Genomic DNA, 17,647 nt, shown 5'->3' on the forward strand with positions numbered 1-17,647 from the left:
CGGAAGTCATCATGCATTTGTGTGTGAAATATCAGGGCCTCTATATAAGTGTGTGTGTTATTGCAATGTTGCTGTCATGTTACCATTTACACTCTGAACTGAACACCAGGGCATGTGCATTTGCGTGCATGAACACACAGGACACAGGCAGCACCTCTAAAGATGTACAGAAGGCCCATGTTGGAAGTGCTGTCTATTTTTATGTCCTGAGCAGCAGAGGAATGATTTCTCACACCACAAAGTGATCTGTAACATTGGATAAACCGCATTACAGGAAGCGCAGGCAATCTGCGGTAGGTTAATCATTTTCCAGTACGTTAGCTTAAAGGTGTCAGATTATTCAATAAGGAAATGTTTAATTAAATATTTCTCACCACTATAACATTCAAACAAATCTTGTTGATCATTAAAATGTTCAATTGTTTGTTAAACTGATTTCCTGATGTCTTTTTTTTTCTTGTCCTCAGTTGAATTGTTTTGCAATTAATGGGCAAAATGTTGCGGGAAACTGAGCCCAGTACTGGTCATTTGATAAAATGTCATGTGTGTTGTTTGATAGAAAGTCAATAAATCAGGTTCAGAATTCAAATTGATTGGGGCGGGGGGGTGAAACCCCCTTAAGAAAAAGCCAACTATTTTAAAGCTCCCCACCCCCTCAACCCCCCACTCCAAACTTACTGCTCTGTGCTGTACACCAATGTTCATCAAACCAGTCCTTGGAGACCCCCAGAGAGTCCACATTTTTGCTCCCTCCCAGCTCCCTGCCAGGGAGCAAAAATGTGGACTGTCTGGAGGGTCCCCAAGGCCTGGGTTGATGAACATTGGTTGGCATAACATTGTATTGGCTATACAGAGTCCCCATGAGAAGATGACCATATGAAGAACCCAACCCAGCTTCCCACTATTTGAGGGGAGTAGAGCCTCAATGACCGTTCAAGCCACACAGAGCAGTATGCTGTACATGTGTGTTTATAGGAAGAGTATGCTATACTGTGATGTACAAAGGTGAATTATTTGTGGACTGTTTGTTTATTGTTGCTGCCCACGTCATTGTCCTGGTTTAGGAAGAACTGATATGACCCTGTGTGTTCCCTCCAAATGCCACATTGACGATGTCTTTCCTGTAGCTTCCAGTGCAAATCCTACAGGACTCCAGCAGTTCCACCCAGGTAATCAGTCCAGAATCATTGCATTACTCGTTTACAAGCTTGCGATTTTATGCATTTGTGCGTGTGTGTGTGTGTGTGAGAGAGAGAGAGAGAGAGAGAGAGACAGAGATTTATCTCTTTTTTTTGTGTCACATGCTGAATGTCACATGCTGTAAATGCTGAATGTTTATTTACAGTGTTATGCCTCACGGCACACAGATTTTACCGATTCCAGCATCTCTTCTTCATCTCCATGTTAGCCTGAAGCCAGCCGTCCAAAAACAAATGGACCTGTTAAAGCCCGCCGATCGAGACGAGGCTGTAACGGAGCGGTTCGCTCGGGCGGCACACCACGATTCGATCTCCAGCTAAACTGCGTTAATCTGTTTCTCCTAATGCATTCTTAGCCAACTTGCACTTCTAGGGAAAAGTGAGTTTGAGATAAAAATTACAGCGTGCCTACAGACTTCCCCGGTTTAATTAAGGAGGGCTTTAATTAAGTATCCACGGCTCTTGTTGAAGACTGAAAAACAATGTGAAGGCTGTAGTGGCAACGCCAGCTGGAATCCTACGTCCTGCATATGCATGGCTGCTTTGTGTTTGTTTGTGTGCTTGTTGATTAGTTTCTGTTTGTTTGTTTGTGTGCCTGTTGACCGGATTGTGTTTATGTGCCTGTTGGCTAGTTTCTGTTTGTTTGTGTGCTTGTTGGTTAGTTCATATTTGTTTGTGTGCCTGTTGACCGGTTTGTGTTTGTTTGTGTGTCCTTCGGTTGGTTCATGTTTATGTGTCTGTTGTTAGGTTTGTGTTTGTTTGTGTGCCTGTTGGTTTGTTTGTGTGTCTGTTGACTGGTTTGTGTTTGTTTGTGTGTCTGCCGGCTGGTTTGTGTTTCTTTGTTTTCCTGATTACACCCTTCCAACACTGACTGTGTAGTTCTGTCTTTTGCTTGTCTGTCATCCAGGAGCCCTGCAAAGACTGTTCCCAGGGACTCCCAGGGGTCCCCGGCATGGGGAGCATGAAGGGGGAGAAGGGAGAGCAGAGCAGGCCCGGGCCATCAGACGGCTGTGAATGGGTGAGGGAGAAGCGTGGGAGTTGACGGGGCCGAGGTGGGGGTTCAGATTACGGAGAAGGTTAAAGGAGAATGTTGATCATCAGGATGGGGTGGGGGGTGCACTGTGGCAGGATTTGGATGGGGATGAAACTGGCAAAGAGATTCTTCTCTTCTCTGTTAGAGTTTTTGGTTCCTCTCCATTGCCTTCTGGCTTTCATTCTTTCCATCTGTATACATGATGTAATGATGGATCTTGACACACCCTTGTCAAGTGCCTCGGAGAAGCTCTGTTGTGAAAAGCCCTATATAAAAATAGCCAGAATGTAAGGTATGGGGGGAGGTGTGAGGGCTGCCCTGGGGGGCTGCCCACATGGTGCAGATGCTCTGCCACTGAGACTGTTGTGCCACTTCCCTCTCAGTGCCTATGGAGTGACTGTTTGTTCAATCTTGTTTATTCTAGGGCTGTCAAGTGATTCAGTTCTTAAAATTGTGATTAATTGTGCCCACTGGCGATTAATCTCTCGATTAATTGCCAACCTTGATGATTAATCGGACATGTTGCAAGACTATCCAAAAAAGGATTTTACAGGCTATTAAGTATATAACATTCATTTATTCCAAACAGGGGTCTTAAAATAAAGACAAAAATTAATTATGCCTTTATCAGTGTTGCATGGGCCAAGTAAAGCAGCTTAAAAGCATTTCAAGAAATCGACTCAATCGACTTTTTTTTTCTCAATTTATGACATTGCTTTCAAAACAGAAGGTGAATGATTAGGAGGAAGAAATAAAAAATCTAGATCAAAAACCTATTTGGCAAATGGCTCTAAAAACAGAAGCCTGACAACCATTGACTGGATTGATCCTCATTATAATGTATTAGCCTTCGATAAAATAAAACAAATATGGCAAATTACAATTTTTTTATCCTCTGAGCCATCTGGCAATTTTTTTAAGTGAAATGAACCCAGTAACAATGTTTCCTCACCGTTCCCCTCAATCAGCTTCCCCATGAGACTGTGTTGTTGATAGTAGCTGTGAATTCTGGGATTCGGTGCAATGTCACGACCACAGCTCCCGCGTTGTTTACAAACAGGACAGAATACTATAGGTCCCTATAAAAAAAAAATAAAAAAAAAAACGTTGGTCATACTGTTTTTCTATCAGCATATCAAAATGAATACAATCAAAGAAATAGTAACAAGTTATGACTTGACAGCCTTAATTTATTTATGTATATATTTATTTTGCAGTGTTTTGAAAGACTACAGAGAGAACAATCCACATTTCCTGTGAGTCTGCTTGTTCGAATTCCTCTGGGACATTGGGTTCTTCCTCTTGGCAATGATTTAATTAAGGGACAGTGAGCTTGCTTTGTTTGGCTGCTTAAGCCTTCTGTTTGAGATGGCTGCCGTATTGTGCTGGACTCATTCTTACATCTGTCCTTGGTTCTGAGTGCTGGCAGGGCGGTGGTTCGAGAGCTTCTGGAACGGATCAGCCTATTGCCTGGATGTATCTATAAATGCATCCATTGATTGTTCTGTTGATGCTGGAATAGCTTTTTGTATCTGCCCAGCATTCTGGGTTACACAGAGTCCTTCTCAAGGGGGCTCGTATTTCTTTTCTTCAGGGTAACAACGGCGGACCAGGCTGTGCAGGAGTTCCTGGCACGCCGGGCATCCCAGGACAGCCAGGCCTGAAAGGAGAACCGGTGAGACCAAAGAAGATGGTTAAGGGCATATACAGGGGTGTAAATAAGGGCAGGAGCATGGGCCAAGCTGAAGGCTGATTGGACCCAGTCCCTATCACTCACCAACTCAACACACATCATTGGCATGAATGTATAGGGCACATTAATCCAGGAGTCCTCAGATTTTTCCCTCTGCACTCCTTCTTCATGGCTCCTGTGGGATTATTTGTGTTTAGGCGCCCTGCTCCATACATGGTCTTTCCAGCCCATAGTACAGAACCGGTTTGAAGTAGCAAGCTGTGATTGGCTGAAATACTGTAGGCGATGTCACTCTGACAGGAAATGTTCTTTTCACCTGTAGGGTCCTCAGGGTCAAAGGGGTTTTCCTGGGTCCCCCGGGAACATGGTAAGTCCCCACAGAATATCATTAATAGAATGCAGTGCTGTTGATCAGTCAGGTTTTACTGCAGTGGAGTAGTTGTCATTCTAATGGTGATTGTATCATTTTGGCATCTTTTTACTGACAATATGAGATGAGATGGAGTGTAACGCTTATTTGTATTATCAGCTGCTCCACCTGACTTATTTTTTTGCTTCAGGTTGTCTGGTGTATTTAAGCTTAGTGTTTAGGTGTTTTCATTAACAGGAAAATGCATTAAAAAGTAATGGTTTGCTGAAGTCATGGAGCCCCCTTCCGTAAGGACTCAGAACTACACTGTGCCTCACGTCATTAGCACATTGGTAATTTTGTATAGCAGTGCTGTTGGTTTAGCAAGGAGGCTGATTTAATGGTTTGGGGTGATCTGCGTGTTGCCTTGCAGTATTTTTAGTTTGTTTACTTTGGTAGGAATTTGTATTGCTTTGCTTCCTCTGTTTTGACAGTGGATAAAGAATGGCACCTTTTCACCTTCAGACATCCGGATCCATCCCACTAACTACCTGTCTGTTCTCATAGGGTCCCCCCGGGTTCCCTGGCCCTCCAGGCCCCTCTGGATTATCTGTAAGTTTCCCCCGATTCACTCAGCTATAGGATTCAACCTGTCAGGCAGCTTCTCTAAAGTAAATAGACAGCAGGCTTCCATGAAACAGCTTCTGACTGTCTTTCTATCCTGCTGTCGAAGATGAAAACACTTGGTCTGCTAGCCTAAGTTAATAATGTTTACGCTTCAAATACACAAACACATCCAAAACGGAAACGCACCCAAAACTCGTCCAGCCATCTTCTTCAGCAAAGCAGAAGCTTTGCATTTTTGGTGCCCCCCCCCTACCAGCAGAGGACACTGAATGTAGCACGGTGTCACGGCTCCACCTTCCTTGGTATATGTCCTCATTCTGGACTGATAATAACTTCCCATGAGTTTGAGATGAGCTGTTTTGAATACGGCTCAATTTATCCCTGATGCGCACCATCTTTCTCTCTCTTCTGAAGCTTGCGGCACAATCTATTAGGATATTCAGCTTAGTTTCTTTCCTATTGTGTTCCAGCTTAATAGCGTCTCTCGATGGTTAGGTGAACAAGCTCCTCTGAGCTGCAGTCTGACATGGATCTTGTAATTACCCAGATATACAGGCTTTGAGAAGCTTTCTTCCCTCCAATGATTATAGAACGAGAGAATTGATGCTGGGTGTACAACGAAGAGCAAAAGACAATATGAGTGGTTTTCTCAAAAGATGTTAGCCTGTCGCTGGCCTTTAAAGCATGAAAATGAGATTAGGGAATCATGAATATTTTAGTCATGGTTTTTAAGCACCTATCTGTGTATTCCAATGAATGACAATAAAACGTCCCGCTGTCCTCTGTCATGTGATCTCCATCGCTCACGGCAACGCCCTACGTCCTCATCTCAAGGCAGTACCTGTTCCTGTACCAGCTCTACAAGGGACAGTGTGCCTGTTTGTTTTGTGCACCCATATCTTTGCTGAGGGAACTGAACTAACAAATTTTTCCAGAGTTATCTTTCGGTGTGACGAAGTTCTCTTTCATTCCTTCAGCAATGAATATCTGCTGGCCTTCGTACCAAAGCTTTCATTAGCCTATCAGTTTGGATACCACTGAGAGGTAGATGCATTGATTTAAGAAACGTAGCTCATAAACACACACATTTTTCTAAAAAAGTAATATTTGAAAACCTTATCAGATTTCTTCTGGGAGACCCTGCTGTTGCTCCGCCAGTTATATTGAGCTGCGGTGTCGCCCATTTTTATGAATTACATTGAAAAGTGAGTTTCAGTGTGCCTGTCCCCAGACAGTAAAGGTGATATCTGTATGGTGTTACTTTATTTACTCTGAGTATAGACAAGGAGCCCTGAAATAAATAATTTAGCTGATTACTGCTTCTCGCTGGGGGAATTAGCCCAGAGGAAACGTCAGTATCATGGAGAATGGATCACTAACGTGGATGAAAGATTAGAAGGGGGGCCGTGGTTCATTACACAGCTGGGGGGCACACAGAGAGGCCAATGGGAGCCGAGGTGCCGTGGTCCTATTGGAGCTCGGGGCCCACGGCAGGAGCAACATTTATGACTGTGACCAGAAGGCTGCCGGTTCAAATCCCAGAGTCAGCAGAGTGATGTCACCACTGAGCCCTAACCCCCCACTTGCTTCAGGGACTGGCTGACTCTGCTTTCTCAAAAAATGTCCATCGCTTCACCTAAAAGCATCTGCTACATAAATGTAATACAGCAATTGCATTCTGTTACCCCCCCTTGTCTTACCTGGGGAGCAGTGTGTGGCTCAGTGGGTTATGACACCATACCTGTGATCAGCGCTTTGCCAGTTCAAACCCCAGGGTCGGCATAGTGATGATATCACCAGTAGGGTGATGAAAGTTATGCAAAAGATAACAATGTAAATGACTAAAGGAACAAACTGCATGACTCCATCGCTTTTCTGCCCCACCCCACCCCACCCACCCCCAATCCAGGGTCAGCAGGGAGAGAGGGGACTCCCTGGATTTGTCGGCCTGAAGGGTGAACAGGTCAGTGCCTCAGCACCTCAGGGTGGTGTGTGACTCTGTGTGTTAGGACACCGTGCTTGTGATCAGAAGGTCACCAGTTCAAATCCCTTGGAGTTTCTATATATCATAGTTCATAGTTTGGTTCAGTAAATTACATGTTATCTCAACATGTATGTCGCTTCGGATAAAAGTGTCTGTTAAATCAATGTAAAAGTACTCAGAAAAGTTAGTACTTCTGTAAAGCTATTGTGAGTGATATTCATGGAACTTTCTTTAGGGTAACTTGCTGTACCATGTCACAGCAGCAGATGCTAGTATGCAATGTGAGAAGTGTGAGCATATTAACTGATTATTTTAACATTTATTTATGCTTCCCCTGGGGTGATCCGTCATACTTTATTCACCTTTGAATTAGTAAATTGAATTGTTAATTCACGTGGGTTTTTTAATTTTCTTTTATTACATTTCCATCTCCGCAGTAACCAGCTACTCATTCAAGGGCAATCACCAAATACACTATTACGTTAATTAGATGGCCCGGCATCGCAGCCCATTACGAAATTGTTGCTGCCTGAATATGGACGGTCGCTACCTGCGCAATGACTGTTTAGGTTCACATAATTTCTGTTGTGGACATTTTCAAAGGCGCATATTCATAGTAAACTGTAATCTTGTGCCTTGTGTCCCATCGTTCATCTCACCTTTTGCCAGGGTCCTCCGGGAACACCTGGCTATCCGGGATCCATGGGATCCCCTGGCCTCCCGGTAAGACCCCGCCCTACTTGTGTGTGGTACATATTACGTATTGATGTCTCAGTGAGTTGCTAACCCAGTCTCATTGGGCTGTCGTGCACAGTGACAATAAAGTTTTGAATCTTGAATGACTAGCCACTCCCTCACCCAGGGCCTGAAAGGAGAGCGGGGCCAATCAGGTGCAGTAGGACAGAAAGGAGAATCGGTAAGTGTTCCATTGCAGCACATTCTCATTACCTGATATTTCAGCTTGAGCCAAATGAAGCTTCATGAACCATTTGCTGTATTTTTTGACCCCACTAGATGGTGCTCTTGGCTTGCTTTGGGGCATGCGTCGAGCCCTTTTATGAACAGAAAGCGCCATCTAGTGGGGTTAGAAAATACAGAAAATGAGTCACAAAGCTTCATTTGGCCATCACTACCTTTTTTTTCCCTTCAGGTGACTAGTTTTGTATTTTAAAAGCACACATTTTGATTCTCATGGACTGGTATCCCATCTAGGCCAGTGCTGGTGAACCTATTCAGTGGCATAGGCGGTCGCCTAGGGCGCCATCTTCTGAGGGGGGGCCAACTTAGCGAGCCAATTTCAGTTTGTGCCAGATGGTGCCTGCGCAGTAGACCTACTTGCCCTAGGTGCCTGTGAGACCCTTGATCAGCATTAACTGGTGGATTTTAGCATTTAAATGTGTTTCTCCTTCCTTGACTTGTTAGTGAGGGAATTTCACAAACAGATTGACGTTATAATGCCTCAGAGATGGTGCACTGCCGTCTGTGCAGCAGCGGTGAGCAGAATAGCTACTGGACATTACCTCAGTCCTGCAGCCCTGCTGGGAGGAGTCTCGCTGGTTGGCTAGCAGTTCAGAGACTGTGGCATGTCGGTGACTCGCCCGCACAACGTGCCTTCCCAACTCAAAGGCTTTGTCTTGGCAGGGACCTCCAGGGATGGCAGGGCTGCAAGGACCTCCAGGAACGACAGTGAGTGGGAAATCCCGTACACGCTCTTCTCTTACCTAAATGTCACTAGTTTGTTATGCTGCTGTAACCTGATGCTCTTTATAGTAAGACAGAAAACCCTGTCCATGTCTTGTACCATATAGGGACCTAAAGGAGAGATGGGAGTGGCAGGGACCCCTGGACAGAAGGGAGATCAGGTAAGAGTGTAATTGTCCTAGCCCTGGGTAATTGAGGTAAAACTGTAATTTTCCTAGCCCTGGGTCATTGAGGTAAAAGTGTAATTGTCCTAGTCCTGAGTAATTAGATTTGAGCGTAATTGTCCTAGCCCTGGGTAATTGAGGTAAGAGTGTAATTTTCTTAGCCCTGGGTAATTGACATATGAGTGTAATTGTCCTAGTTCTGGGTAATGGACATATGAGTGTAATTGTCCTAGTTCTGGGTAATTGACGTATGAGTGTAATTGTCCTAGTTCTGGGTAATTGACGTATCAGTGTAATTGTCCTAGTTCTGGGTAATTGACGTATGAGTGTAATTGTCCTAGTTCTGGGTAATTAAGGTAGAGTGTAATTGTCCTAGCCCAAACCAAAGTATACTGCAGATATAATCTTACATTTCACTTCTAAAGCAGCATAGTAAAGTGTACATTAATGTGAATGTCTATCGTGATGTCACTTGAAAAGGTGTATTTTTAATCAAGAAGTAGAAGCTGAATTAGAGACCATAATTGAAAATGAAAACATGCATTTTTTTCACTTTTTATATCCCACTATATTCAGGGTTTCCCAGGACCACCTGGATTCCCAGGACAGCAGGTGAGTGACATCATATGGTGCTGCCGCTGACATCATATAGCGCCTCTTTCAGCTCATATTGCTAAGAGCGTGTCTCTGGATCATAGGGGCCCCCAGGATTCCCCGGCAAAGCTGGTGCCCCCGGATCCCCAGGAGCACCGGCTGAAAAGGTTCACGTTCAGCCTTTTCAATTTTCCCCAACAGCAGATGCATCTGGAAAATGTCCCTAGGAGTGCTTAATTAATGTTTTGGTTCCCATGGTGATACCTCACTCTGTTCTGTTACATATGTCATTGCATTAACAAGAACCCCATTGACCCGGAGGTGCTTCTAACCTGCCTTATATTCGCCTCTATCTTCGTCAGGGTAGTGAAGGTCCCCGGGGCTCTCACGGGCCCCCAGGCGCTCCTGGGGCCCCCGGGCCCCCCGGAATGCAGGTGTGTGCCCCAGAACAGCTTTGTGATGATCTGGATGGCTAGAGGGGTTTTATTATGGGATTTTTTAAGATCCTCCATGCCTTTGTGTTTGTGTGTGATGACAGGGGCCTCCAGGAATGGAAGGCATGGATGGGAAGACTGGGAAGCCTGGTCTGCGGGTAAGAAGGGGCTTCTGCTATTTCATGGTTTGCTATTGATCCATTATTCCAATGACTGTATCATTACTAATGTGATTCAGAATCAGGGGATATTGGCAGAGGTGGAAAGTTCAGATCTAGAAAGTAAAAATCCAGACCAAGGTTTTGTTTCAACCAACCAGCTGAGTACTCTGTAACTGTGACTTTTAATGCGCAGCTGGTTGGTTGAAGCAAAACCTTGGTCTGGATTTGAACTCTCCGGACCTGAACTTTCCATCTCTGGATAAAGGCATCAGGGAAAATAGCAGCAGAACTGAGGGGGGGGGGCAATATTTAGCAGGTGATTCAACAGCAAACCCACCTGACTGCGTGGCAGTGAGGATTCTTGAAGAATAAATCTTTAGGATAAATTAATGTGGAAGCATGAACATACCCTACAGATAATGTAGAGCAGCTGCAGGTAGATGAGGCTGATGCTTCTTTACGCCTTTGAGGACGATTTAGGCCTTTAGGAAGACGCAGGCAATCGGGATACTGTTGAGAAGGTCTGTGTGTGTAGAATTTAAGTTAGAGGATGTCATCATTGGAGCAGTTGCACACTCTGGCAGACTCAGGGGGTCCTGCACCTTTTCTGGGGCCCTAAAACATGCAGAATTATCCTTGAAATTAGGGGCGGAGGGGCCCAAGGTAACATTTTGTCAGGGGGGCCAGAATCTAGCTGTGCCCCTAGATGTCATATAGTGGCTGCTCTCGCAGAGAATTCCCTTTAGGGACGGTGACCTCACTTTAAGAACGACATAACTGCTGGGGAGAGTTTAGTGAGGATGACACAAATACTTCACGGATTAAAGGGTTACCTTAAAAGATCGGGTCGGAATGACTTTATCTCTGTAATCTTCAGTAACTGGGGGTGGAACAGGAGTACAGAACCTCGAGGGGAAGTGGGTGCAGTGCGGCCAAAGATTTCTATAAGGTTTTAATGTGTACTTTAATGCAAATTCACAAACAGCACAAATGGAAACTAGTTAAGGAACACTTTAGATAAGAGCAAAGAAAATGTTATTATATATAAAGGGAAGCGGCACTGGGGGCAGGATAAGCTTCCTTCTAGTGCAAACGAGATAACGCCCCTGGAATCATTCGTGTCGGCACGATTTTACCAGCGGGTAGATTTCCCATATGCAAACAAGTATCAGCATTTAATAGCCTCTTCCGAAGATTAATGTGTACGTCTTTGCATTCCAAAAGGACATCCAGGGTTTCGTGCCATTTTAGCCTTTGAAGTCCCATCTTTCTGCTCTGTGCTCTTCTGGGCGATTACAGTAACCTTTAAATATTTGTGTACCACGGCGGATCGCTGTCACAGAGTCCGCTTGCTTCTGGTTCTGTGCTTCCCCTCAAAGCTGTCTTCTCTGGCAGGGAGACCCAGGACCGGCCGGCCCAATGGGACCAAGAGGGCTACCGGTACGTGGAGCTCTTCACCGTCCTTGTTCGTTTTTTTGTTACCGCTCACAATTGTTCACATTTCCATGCAGGTGCCTTAATTAGCATATAGCCGATAGTAATGTTTTTCATAATGTTTCTTCATCCGTAGGGATTCAAGGGGAAAACGGGACACGTTGGTTTCCCAGGAATGAAGGTCAGCCATGGCCATAGATTAGTGGTGCCATTATGGGCCGAACTTAATATCATGTCATTCCCGCGGAAAAAGATCCGATTCAGTAGCGCGTGTCAGCTCCCGGCTTTGTCGGAGGTGTTAACAGAGGCCCGTGCGGCTCTTCTTTTATTTGTCCCCCCCCCGTCCCCGTCCCCTGAAATAGGGAGATATCGGCCCTCAGGGGCCCCCAGGAGCCGCAGGACGACCTGGCCCGGAGGTGAGCCGTGGGCGTCTGACGTCACCTTAAGCCGAGCTGTCAGAGAGACAGCAAATCTGGTCTCACTTTGCATCTTTGCTCTTCAGGGGGAACCTGGAAATCCTGGTTCACCGGGCCCCGCAGGACCTGCTGGACACATCGTGAGTAGCTAATTTGGCATCCGGGTCCGGTGATTTTCTCTGACTCTTCTAAGAAAAGAGAAAAAAAAACGTTGCTCTGTATTTGCATATTTCGTGGACTTTGGCACTGAAACACTTAAGAACTCGGTTGGATCAGTCATCACGCTGGTAATGTGGGAGCAACCTATTAAATGACAGTAAAATCAGCGCTATCCAGAAACACTAATGTCCTTCTACTGCAAATGTTTGTACTCAATTAAAAATCCTGTTTAGAAAACAGGGACTTCTAGTGTGTGTGGCTTCAAGAAGAGTTTTGTCTGCCTTTTCAGGGACTTCCAGGATCCATTGGCCCCTCCGGTCCTTCAGGGCCCCCTGGGCTGGTAATTGGCCATCTCTGCCATCACTCTGTCATCCTATTAGTTGCTTCATTCCGTGCCTGACTGTATGTGCATCTGCACACAGGGGACAAAAGGTGACAAAGGCCAAGCCGGGGAGAGAGGCCTTCCTGGCATGGTCGGCCCACCTGGGGCGCCAGGACATCCAGGTCTACTGGTCAGTACTGGAATCCATCAGCGTAATCCACTGCATCATGTGTGCTTAGATGTCTAACAGCCATATGCGTCTGGATTGTAGAAGATTCCTGGACCATATGGGACAGGAGAACTGTGTTCTGCTTCGTGTTAGTTCTGTGTTCAGGCTTTAAGCATGGATGTTGCTGCATCAGCATGCGGACAGCTGATGAACAGATGCATACAGTATCTGCCGTCCATAAGGAAGGAAGTGACTGGGTTTTTTTTTCCAACTGTGTCCCTAGGGAGAGCCAGGAACTGATGGTTCTTCAGGGAAGGATGTGAGTGTTCGGCCCGCTTGTTCGGTCGCTGTTATTTTTGGGTGCTAGGTTAAGTGGGATTCCAAAATGGGGTCAACGCAGAATGAGCAAAAACGCCTGTCAGACTCGTTCTGGTGAATTTCCTGTTGGTGAATTTACTTGGGTGTCTTCTCGCTTTAGGGAGCAGCCGGTCAACCGGGGGAAAACGGCCACCCAGGTCAGAAGGTAAGAGTCCACCAGACGGGCAGACTCTCAGTCATGGGACGGCTGGTTGTCACGGGAGGCGGGTCTCATATTCGTCAAATGGCATGTTACATACTAGCCTGTTCAGTTGTATTCAGCTTACATAACCTCTCGACATAGGAATTAACTGCTGCTCGGTCTATTGTTGGAATAGCACTGCCTTCTGTCACAGTGCATCCGCTGCCCTGTGACATGATAGCAGAATGTATCAATGCTGTTTTTAGACCTTTAAAAAAGAACATCAGCTGGCTTGTGGTGGAAGCTGTCAGCACCTCTGCATGCGTCTCCTGTAGGGCGAGGCGGGGGTCCCCGGACAACGAGGCTCTCCCGGGGAACGTGGTCGTCCCGGTCCGCCTGGGGGTGGATTCTCCTCCAAAGATTCCAGCATGGGCATGATAGGGCCAGCAGGACCTCGAGGGGAGAGGGGTGGCAATGGGCAGCCGGGACAAGCCGGATCCCCTGGGCCTCCGGGTTTACCTGGAACCGACGTGAGTGGCCAATACTGAAATGCTGCTCCTGTGTTTTTGAATGCTGGCTTGTTTTTAAAGTGACCATAAACACGCCAAGGACATTATGCTAATCTTGACAGCATGTTTAAAAATGAGACCATTTATTTTAGGGGGATTATGATGCAAGAAACCAGAAAGATGCCAGGTTTAACAGCATTCTGTTCTTCTGTAGGCGGTGGTCAACTATGATGAGATCAAGAACTTCATCCGTCAACAAGTGATTAAGATATTTGATGGTGAGTTTGTTTGATGACTTACTGTATGGACAGATACATACTTTTTATGTGCCTGGATATTGACAAGAGGTCTAGAACAGCAGCTCAGGACAGTGCCGTTCCCTGGTAGTGTGCTGTAGAAGGTGTTCTACCAAACCATACGGTCCCTTCAGGTCCAGTGCGGGGCCCTGATGTGAGCGGCGCGCTTGACCGCCGTCTGTCTCTGTGTCTCCGCAGAGCGCATGGCCTACTACATGTCCCGCATGCAGATGCCCGTGGAGATGGTGTCGGCCCCCGGTCGGCCTGGCCCTCCAGGGAAGGATGGCACACCTGGCAGGCCGGGGTCCCAGGGGATTCCGGGGCTGCCAGGGCAGATCGGCCGCGAGGGACGCCAGGGACCCTTGGGACCCCCAGGTGAGGAAGCTGAGCCAGAAAGCACCTCTAATGGCAGGCACCGCCATCCTGCTTCAACCTGTCCATCACCATCATCATCATCATCATCATCATCATCATCATCATCATCATTATTATTATTATTACTAAGGCAACATGTTTTTCAAAAATGTCAGAAGTTACTCATTTTTCTAACTTGACGTCTTATTGGAGGAGCACAGATATTTCCTGAAATTACACTGCAGTTTCTCAGCTGTGGACAATTTAGCTTCCTTGCATCATAGTTCTTCTAGGATGAGGTTCTGTTGTCCCATAATTGTATGGTAACACTTTGGGGGGGGGGGGTCTCTATACAGGTGCTCCAGGGGTTAAGGGAGAAAAGGGGGACAAAGGTGTTGGGGAGATGGGAGACACGGGCTCTCCTGGAGCTCCAGGTAAGACACGTGTGGTGCTGAGGAACAAAGGATATTCATCTTTAAGGACTGTAGGTTGCCAGTGAGTAATGTTTAGCTTCTCATTAACTCTCTGCTGCCTGTTTCCCCCTCTCACTTCCCCCACTGTTCCAGGTGTTCCAGGTTCACCCGGTTATGGAAAAATGGGACCTCCAGGTCCAGTGGGACAGCAGGGTATTCCCGGCATTCCAGGTTCCCCTGGAACCCCAGGGAATCCAGGCAAGGAGGGTCGGTGTAACCCTACGGACTGCTTCAGCGCCATGCCTGTAGATTACAGTCCCAAGGGTCCCCCCAGAAAGGGCCCTATGTACTAGGGGGGGTGGGGAGTGAATGAACCAGGACTATTCCAGCACAATTGGATTTGCATGGCTGCGAGCACCCTGGGAATTTCTTCATCTTTTCAAATCGATTCCCTAAACTATATCCAATGCCCCCATCAATTAGCTGAAACTGGAACACCAACCCTTCCAACACAGCCTTGCCTCTTGAGAACACACCCATCCTCCGACCTGGATGGAATTTCACACATGTTAAATCCTGGAAGCTCCCAAAGTATCCTGTCTGGAACCTTCCATTGCACCTATCTGGGAAACGCCTGAGACTCGGCTTCTTGCAGGACAACAAGGGGAAATCTTTAAGATCACTTTGATAGTTGGCCAGCATTGTGTTAAGAAGAATGGCGAGCTGATCCTAAGTCAAGAGCAGTCAGTGTCCGGTGGCCACATTTCACATTTTCACCCCAGAACATTTCAGTTCTGTTGTATGATCAATGACAGTCTTTGTTTACAAATATTTACTGAAATTTTCATTTCTGGAACCCATTGTTCTGGGCAGGGAGACGCCGAGCACATCGGACAGTGGGAATCATTCCCCATCTTCAGTCAACAGCAGTTGACTGTCCAGAGGGTTTTGTTGGCAAGTGGCAGCTTGTGTGTTTGCTGTTTTCAGTTAAACAAAACTTCACTTAAATTTTTTTAGAGCGATAATGGCTCTGATCCTCAAAGCTTACAGGAATTAGCATACAAGCATGAGTGGAATACATCTAAGCATTTTCTTCCAGTTCCAGGATTTAAGAAATGTAGCAGAAAGTTAGGCCCCAGTTTAAACCCTCTTGTTTATTTTTGGAGAGCTGTGTTGTACATAATTTTGTTTATACAGCTCTGTTTTTGATGAGTGATAAATCTGAAGCAGCACGGAGCTCCTCATATTTCTTCTCTTTTTGGGTTATCCTAACAAATTGGCCTAGGTGAGAATGTTTTTTTACAAGATTTGTTTATGAGTGCTTATGGTCTATATATCTTTGTTGTCAGAGAGCATTTTTTCATTGTAGGTACAGTACATTTTCTAAACAAGTGCTCAGTTTCTAAACGGGGTCTCCGTGTGAAGCTCGCGTTTGTGACGGTTAGACTTGAACTCAGTTGGTCATATTCTTCATTAGTGATGGGTTACTCTTACAAAGCTATGTACTCTGATTTGTACATTATTCCAGAGTGTCACTATTATTTTTGAACTTGAAATTCCGTGTTTGTCCGGCACCACCCTTTCTCTGAATTCAGTGTGGAGAATGTGTGTTTTCATCTGACTTCCGCTGATCGGTGATCTCTGCGTGTTCCACCTTTATCGAGCTCACAGAGCGCTCTTTCATTCAGCGTTGTTGGTGTTCCTTTGCCTGCTGGCTGATTGTATCTATGTCACCCATCTTACCTGTCAGCTCTCTTCTTGACTCCCATAACTCAAGGTAACCTGGACTTACCTGCTCGCCATATTTTGCCAAAATGAGTTTCTGTCTCTGGAGTCTTGGGCTATAAGACTCCATCGGAGAACCACTAACTGCAAGCCAAGCTTTGGTGCTGCCAATCCATCACCGGCTCCTGGAAACCATGTAGCCAACACAACACCGTGTGTTAACCCCTTCTACGTCCTTTGTCTGTATGCATTACAAGTCATTGTTTTCTTTTTTATGAAAACTACAAACGCAAATAAATGTTTTTTTAAGCAGTATTGTCTACATATTGTTAGTATTATTAATTTAATATATGCTTTTGTAGTGTAAATCTTTCTTTAATCTTTGTTGTTTTGTACTTAATCTCATCTGCAACTGGATGTTTACAGATGTAATTTGCAATACGTTTCCTGCTTAAAGGAACAGAAACGTTTTCGCCACTGCTGGGATTTAGACTGTTTACTTACCAGCAGGTCTTTAATCATGGCGCCTCTGGCCAGGTAGTTTGGAAGTTAGCCGATATGCTGCCAGCTTCAGCCGGGGAACGTAAGGAGTGTCATAGACATGCTCGTCGCTGATAGGATGATGACCAGGTTGCCTTTATCCCAGATGTCCCTGAAGTGACTGACGGACGACACATTATTCTGAAGAACATATTCTCTCAGTAAGAGCCATGAGTAAACCTGGCCATTTCCATAGCAACCACAGTAACTGCCTCTCCCCCTTGCGTCTGTGTAGTAAAAGCGGCTGTTGTCCCAAACACCGGCTCAGACACCCACACTTAGATATGTACCAAGGAATAAAACGTGTTTCTGGGCACTGCGTAAGGTTACTCCGTTTCTGCTGAGTAACGACATTGAACACTTTTACAGACTTTCCACTTTATTTCCCAGCCGTGATTTTATAAGTCTGCCTTGATCGATTGTAAAAGAAATTGGCAAGCGCGGCACGCGGCGCTGCTTTTTGACGAGTCAAACCTCGGCCACACAGACAGCATTTTCGTAGCGCTGAAGCTACCTCTGCTTGGCCTGCTGTGTCGGTATGGAGGATCAGGTTTCTCTTCTCTGGATTTTAGCTGATGTGACTGGTTTAATATGGGACGTCAGACATCTGCAGCTCAGTGAGTGACAGGCTTTGCCAATTACTAAGAACAGCATCTCCTGCCAGTAAAGTCCTCCATGACTAGATGTCCACAGAACGAAGAGCCGGTCTTTTTTATACCACCCAGGTCCTCTGGATGTATGTTGCTGCTAGTAGGTCTTTTCTGAAGTCCCTCAGCACAGAAGTAATCTCTGTGAAATTGGTTTGCGGTGGTTAGAAACATCACACCAGCGGTGAACAACTATGGAGGTGCAAAGAGCACTTTATTGCACAG

The 17,647-nt window shown here is 45.8% G+C and overlaps 1 protein-coding gene across 3 annotated transcripts in view; it reads left to right on the plus strand.

Annotated features, from left to right (window-relative positions):
• Positions 1 to 16,548, plus strand: part of col16a1 (collagen, type XVI, alpha 1) — a 72,034-nt gene extending 55,486 nt beyond the window's left edge. For all 3 annotated transcript variants that reach the window (XM_023832053.2, XM_023832056.2, XM_023832057.2), the window contains 28 exons: positions 1,128 to 1,169; positions 2,107 to 2,217; positions 3,450 to 3,488; positions 3,827 to 3,907; positions 4,248 to 4,292; positions 4,842 to 4,886; positions 6,811 to 6,864; positions 7,555 to 7,608; positions 7,748 to 7,801; positions 8,527 to 8,571; positions 8,694 to 8,747; positions 9,327 to 9,362; positions 9,449 to 9,511; positions 9,707 to 9,778; positions 9,883 to 9,936; positions 11,335 to 11,379; positions 11,510 to 11,554; positions 11,736 to 11,789; positions 11,876 to 11,929; positions 12,238 to 12,288; positions 12,371 to 12,460; positions 12,723 to 12,758; positions 12,918 to 12,962; positions 13,274 to 13,468; positions 13,662 to 13,725; positions 13,942 to 14,118; positions 14,454 to 14,531; positions 14,664 to 16,548. In XM_023832053.2, the coding sequence (XP_023687821.2) occupies positions 1,128 to 1,169; positions 2,107 to 2,217; positions 3,450 to 3,488; positions 3,827 to 3,907; positions 4,248 to 4,292; positions 4,842 to 4,886; positions 6,811 to 6,864; positions 7,555 to 7,608; positions 7,748 to 7,801; positions 8,527 to 8,571; positions 8,694 to 8,747; positions 9,327 to 9,362; positions 9,449 to 9,511; positions 9,707 to 9,778; positions 9,883 to 9,936; positions 11,335 to 11,379; positions 11,510 to 11,554; positions 11,736 to 11,789; positions 11,876 to 11,929; positions 12,238 to 12,288; positions 12,371 to 12,460; positions 12,723 to 12,758; positions 12,918 to 12,962; positions 13,274 to 13,468; positions 13,662 to 13,725; positions 13,942 to 14,118; positions 14,454 to 14,531; positions 14,664 to 14,863 (1,983 nt within the window). In that variant the 3' untranslated portion in view covers positions 14,864 to 16,548. The remainder of the gene's footprint in view (positions 1 to 1,127; positions 1,170 to 2,106; positions 2,218 to 3,449; positions 3,489 to 3,826; positions 3,908 to 4,247; positions 4,293 to 4,841; positions 4,887 to 6,810; positions 6,865 to 7,554; positions 7,609 to 7,747; positions 7,802 to 8,526; positions 8,572 to 8,693; positions 8,748 to 9,326; positions 9,363 to 9,448; positions 9,512 to 9,706; positions 9,779 to 9,882; positions 9,937 to 11,334; positions 11,380 to 11,509; positions 11,555 to 11,735; positions 11,790 to 11,875; positions 11,930 to 12,237; positions 12,289 to 12,370; positions 12,461 to 12,722; positions 12,759 to 12,917; positions 12,963 to 13,273; positions 13,469 to 13,661; positions 13,726 to 13,941; positions 14,119 to 14,453; positions 14,532 to 14,663) is intronic.
• Positions 16,549 to 17,647: the final 1,099 nt, after the last annotated feature.

The sequence above is a fragment of the Paramormyrops kingsleyae genome, chromosome 23, assembly GCF_048594095.1.
Source record: "Paramormyrops kingsleyae isolate MSU_618 chromosome 23, PKINGS_0.4, whole genome shotgun sequence".
NCBI classification, from domain to species: Eukaryota; Metazoa; Chordata; class Actinopteri; order Osteoglossiformes; family Mormyridae; genus Paramormyrops; species Paramormyrops kingsleyae.